The 5,485-nt window shown below is 46.9% G+C and overlaps 1 protein-coding gene across 1 annotated transcript; it reads right to left on the bottom strand.

The window, feature by feature from the left end:
- Positions 1 to 231: 231 nt before the first annotated feature.
- On the bottom strand, positions 232 to 5,175 carry LOC149303113 (proton-coupled zinc antiporter SLC30A1-like). The gene is made up of 2 exons (XM_089481654.1): positions 4,575 to 5,175; positions 232 to 1,124 (listed from the first exon to the last, which is right to left on the bottom strand). The coding sequence occupies exons 1-2, from the start codon at positions 5,173 to 5,175 to the stop codon at positions 232 to 234; spliced, it is 1,494 nt and encodes a 497-aa protein (XP_089337780.1).
- Positions 5,176 to 5,485: the final 310 nt, after the last annotated feature.

Genomic DNA, 5,485 nt, shown 5'->3' with positions numbered 1-5,485 from the left:
ACATTTTTACATAATCAAATACTATGCAACATTTTTTTTTTTTGTTAGGACAACCAGAATTTAACATTAACGTTGCATCACAGACTAGTCTATTTTGTTTTTAAAGAAGAACTAATAAAAAAAATCAATATTGCCAAAAAGCAACTTTATTAATGAAGCTGCTAGGAAAGAGCTCCCCTTGGTTTCTTCTCCAGCTGTAGACACGAGTTTTTATGCCTTCGCTAAAATGGGTTAAACGGTGGAGTCCACGTCTATTTTGAGCTCATGCGCAGACTTCTCAGAAGTATTAGTTCTTTTTGTTTTATGCTCGGGAGATTCGCTGATCATTCCCAAGCTGGGAATAGCGGCTGTTCCGCCACTAGACTTCTTCCCCGACGCGTTCTTTTCGGTGCTTCCACAGCATTGCTTTGGGGCGCACTGAGTTCTACAGGACAGTTCGCAAAGGGATATTCTAGAGCCCGATTCAACGCTGGAAAACTCGGGCTGGATAGTAGTAGCGTGGATTCCTTCGTCATGAAAGAAGTCTTTGATGCGCTTAGCGACGTCCATGTAAGCGGTAGGATCGTGGCATTTGATATGAGCCGTCGCTATAATGCGGCTTTCTGCCAACTGCCAGACGTGCAGCTCATGAACAGCTTCCACTCCTTCCAGGCTTCGGAGCTTCTTCTTCAAGGAAGAAATGTCAATTTGTTTAGGAACGGTTTGCAAAAGAATAAGGGCAGACTCTTTCAGAAGTGGGTAGGTCGTATACAGCAGAATGCAAACCATGATCACACATAAAGAGGGATCGAGATACAGCACCCAACAAGGTCCGGCAAGCTGGATTTCTGGATGCTCGGAGCTGTTGGCCAGCACACCCAGGGTATGGTTGACTCCTTCAAGATGTGTGCAGTGCTCATGAATGCACGGATTAACACAGTTAACGTCTGATTGGCAAGGGTTAAACACCATATAGAAAATGAAAGCATTCACAACCACGATAACGGAACCCAAGGCATCCCCAAGCACATGCAGAAATACTCCTCGCATGTTGAGTTGAGAGCCATCTTCATGGAGGTCTTCTGAGTTATTGTCGACAACGTTTCCATTCAAGCGATTCTCTACAGCGTTTTCGGCCAACGCATCTGCTAAAAAAAATAATAACGAACATATTTATTCAAAGGTTCCGTACACATACTTAGTGCATACTACAAATGTTTACAAAGCCAGGGGAAAAAATACTAGCCAAAGAAATATTACTAGCCAACTTAACGTTAGCAGACAAGTATTTTCCAGCTATCGTACGAAGAGGGAATTCCCAGTCTTGGATATATACATTGACATAAAACGTAGCATTCTGCAGAGGACAGTATTTACATAGACCATAGACGGCACAAGAAATCTCTGGCCACGAGGAAAAAGACTGATCAATATTTCTAGAAAGCCCAGGGTCAGAAAGTGATTAGTCTTATCAGCTTCCATAACATCAATGACCCGCAATAAAGCTGCTTTCTAAGTGCTGATCTTTGTGATACATACATACATACAGCCTCAACGTCAGCAAATGGTGAGAAGCGTTAACACAAACCTCACGGAATCAAGAAAATTTGTGTGAACAACGGTATATTTGGTAGAGGCAGCTTCAAGGCATTACATGTTGAAGGAACGATGTAGTTTACTGGTCAAAAAAAGTTTTTTGCCCCTTATGGAGTCAACACACACACACACACACACACACACCATAACTAGTGAAGGTTAGGGGGTTGCCCTGCTATATTTTTCATTCTACCGTGTCAGTTTATCAGTGCCATCAACTACTGATTCTAAGCACCCATGATCATGCATGTAATTACTAGCCCAAAGTCATATTTAAATTGCCAGAAGGGTATCTGGTAATGTGTGCCAAGTAACTTGTTGTTTCTTGAAGCTGAAGCGCAGGAAAGCAACTGATTTACAGGCAGTAACCCCAAGGATTATTATTATTTACTGATTTATATAGCGCCATCATATTCCGTAGCGCTGTACAGGGTAGGGTAGACAGGACATTAGTAGTATACAGCATAACAATTTCACTTACAGAGACAACAGGTGAGGAGGGTCCTGCTCAAAGAGTTGGCAATCTAGAGGTCACTGCAGCCAAGTGTCCGTTCTCCACCCAGAAGAGCCATAGACAAAGCCATAGCATTGTCACAAAGACATTTTTGTGCCAATATGTGGCTTGCGCAAGGCTATTTATGGGATAAATATTTATACAGTTATGTCACCCGTCGCATCACGTGGGACACATGCCGTGATCTCCAGGAGGCAACAACTCTTCTCAAAGAGCAGAGGATCACATATAGGCGAGCAGTCGCACGAAGCACGGAGAGAACACAAACAGGTTACCACTACAGCCAGAATCTGCTCTTAAATGCACGATAGCTGTGTGGACCCTTCAGGTTTTTGTGTTGTCCTTATTACCAAAGGACAACACCCCCCCCCCCCACACACACAGCTAAATGCTGTGCACATGATATACTCTGCACTGTGTTGGGGACGGGATGCGCACGTGTGGAAAGTGCTGCCAGTTAGCGGCAAGAATAGTCTGACCATAGAGGACAACGACAGTGGCCTTTTTTCATTATTTGCTGTATATTAAACGTACTTGCAGGGTAATATGCATCCTTCTTTACAAGGGCTGTGAGGGACAGTAAATTTGTTGCGTAATGAAGTCTGACATATTTTAACAAGAAAATGGTAAACGCTGCAAGAATGACACTTTTGTAAAGGGCAAAAACCAATTATAACGGGTAAACAGGACATTCATAACAGCGCGACTTACAGAAACAATCGGTGAGGATGGCTCACAACCTAGGAGTCGGGAGTATATTACGCAGGAGGGCCGCGCTCAGCGATGGACCAGCTTTAAAAAAAAAAAAAGGCTTTATATCGGATGGGATTTCGGTTACAAGGGGAGAAGCCCACAGTATAAAAGTCACTTACAATTCATGCAGATCTCTTCGACTAACTCAGTATTTCCCCATTCCGGCTCTAATTAGAGGTCAGCGAGGACAGAATGCTTCCTATTTCAACATATAATCAGCCTGCTGGGGTCTTCAATCGGTTTTGTTTGCCGAATTATAAGGAAGCGGCTTTATCTTTACTTATTATTGATAGCGTTATTACACGTGCGCTCATACATGTGCCAGCCATTAGATATTTGCTTATACTTTGTATTGCTCTGAATGGCTCCGCTTCCTTAACTAAGTAAAAGTCACGGAACAGATCGATAGAAAACAGCAGAAATAACGGCCCCGCACCGATTTGCACAGCCTTGCCTAAGGCGGCCCGGATTTGATACATAGCGGCTACTTGATTTATTGCGCTTCAGAGACAAAGTAATCAATTCCGGTCATTTAGTGGTGAATTAACAAACGCACACTCATACTACACGGATGTGTACGGGGGAGGGGGAGCACCGTCTTTATTGAACCTCACACCTTCGCGTGACTATAAACCAGGGGTTCTCAAACTGCGGCCCTCCAGCTGCTGCAGGACTACATCTCCCATACTCCTCAGCCAGCCCCTTAGCTGAAGGAGCATTATGGGAGATGTAGTCCTGCAGCAGCTGGAGGGCCGCAGTTTGAGAACCCCTGCTATAAACCAACGCAGAGTACCGGTATAAAAACCCTGCCGCTACATCAACATATCCCCACTCCAGGGTCTATTCACTAAAGGGAGAGTCGTGGCTTTCACTTCACTATTCATTATGAAGGGACAATTTCTGCAGCAAGAAGGGCTGAGCTGGCCATGCATAATGTATAATTTAATGTGTAAGAAGACTGAAGAAATCTCACCAATTAAACACCGTAAGCAGAAACTCGGAGAGGTTGGCCCTTTATGATGTAGAGTGAGATAATCGAGCCGAGACACACCTCCTGTGTCAGCTGTCTTTAGCGAATAGACCCCTATATATCACATTCCACCTGAACACCGACAGCCATACCAATACATACATATCTATCGCGCACACACACACACACACATATATATATATATATATCTCGCTCTCTCTCACACACATACAGGCGAGAAGCACAATCAGCTGCATTAAATAAAGGATTTTTTAAATAACCCTTTCACGGCCTGATCCCGCGCGACATTCAAACTTTAACCCTGTGAATTAACCCCACAGTCGCAGAAAAGTAGAATGTGGCGGTCATAAAAAAAACATTCAGCCCTCAAAACGTCCCTGGTCTTGTTTTAGATTCAGAAGCCATATGCCTATCCAATGCACTACTAGCCTCTACCAGTTCTGCTGGGGAGCTGTTCCATTTACCTACCACCATCTCAGTAAAACACTACACCTAAGCCTGTGGTTGTAACATTTCATGCCAGATAATGTCACTTAGAAAGAGGCTTAATGAATCGGTATGGCAAGGCCTGAGCCAATGTCTTATCAATCATCTGGCATTTAATCGATCCTGCCTCCATATTGGAAACACGTCATTGACGCATCAGATGTCTGATGAGCCGATAACCTGTCGAGTGTATGACAATAACCGGATTAATACACCGAACCTGACCCGCACTACCGAGCGGCACCGGCTTCTTACCGTGTTTCCCCGGCACCACCAGCCCGTGCGAATTGCCGCAGTTCTCCACCAGGATATTGGTCTCTTCGCGATCAATAGCACCCCCATCTCCGGCTGCCCGTTCCCTATTCCGGTGGCTTTTCTTGGCTCCGTGTGAGTGCCCGTGGCCGCTATCCCCGGCTCCTCCTCCGTGAGAGTGTCCATGCCCAGCTCCGGCGCTGTCACGGAACATGCACAGACCGATGAGGTTAACGAGGAGGCCGCCAACCCCCACTCCTATCACCACCAGCGGCTGCTCTATGGCTTGCGGCTCGGTAAAGCGCTCGACAGCCTCCAGCACGATGGTAAAGCAGAGAGCAGTGAGGAAGATGGCATTGACCAGGGCTCCCATCACCCCGGCCCGGATCCAGCCGAATGTGTTCTTGTCAGTAGAGTGGGTCTTCTGTGCGAAGCGCACGGCGATCAGGCCGACTATCAGAGCGATGACATCGGACAGCATGTGGAAGGAATCGGACAGCATGGCCAGGGAGCCCGTCACCCGGCTCACCACCACCTCCACCACGAAGAAGACGAATGTTAGGCCCAGCATGCACATCAGGCGCACCCGACTAGATTCCCACATCTTGGCGGCCCACAATGAAGGCGACTAACGGCCTGCAGCGTAAAAAACGGCACGCACCGCCGGAAAGTCCAAAGGTCAGCGGTGATAGCGCCCGGCAGCCTGGGGGGAAGGGTCCGGCGGCTGCGTTTCAAAGCCGGGAGGGTGGTAAGGTGAGGACCGGAGACCGGCTGCGGCCTTGACTGCTTCTCGCTCACTGGGCATCTCTGACGTCCGGAGGAGGAAAATAACACAAACTTTTGCACCCGAAACCGTCTTTTCCACACGGAGCGAGATGGAGAGGATGAGGGGGGCCCCGGCCCGCCCTCATGCC

This window comes from Sceloporus occidentalis, unplaced genomic scaffold (assembly GCF_023333645.1).
Source record: "Sceloporus occidentalis isolate IW3139 unplaced genomic scaffold, rSceOcc1.0.p SCAF_15, whole genome shotgun sequence".
In the NCBI taxonomy this organism is placed as follows: domain Eukaryota; kingdom Metazoa; phylum Chordata; class Lepidosauria; order Squamata; family Phrynosomatidae; genus Sceloporus; species Sceloporus occidentalis.
The sequence above is the reverse complement of the archived record's forward strand: the minus strand, read 5'-3'. Positions and strand labels throughout refer to the sequence as shown.

Bases quoted from the DNA above. Each gene is read 5' to 3' on its own strand.
- LOC149303113 (XM_089481654.1), bottom strand. From the start codon at position 5,175: ATGTGGGAATCTAGTCGGGTGCGCCTGATGTGCATGCTGGGCCTAACA. The intron at 1,125-4,574 runs GTAAGAAGCCGG...TTTTTTTAGCAG, and splicing joins GGTGGTGCCGGGGAAACACG to ATGCGTTGGCCGAAAACGCT.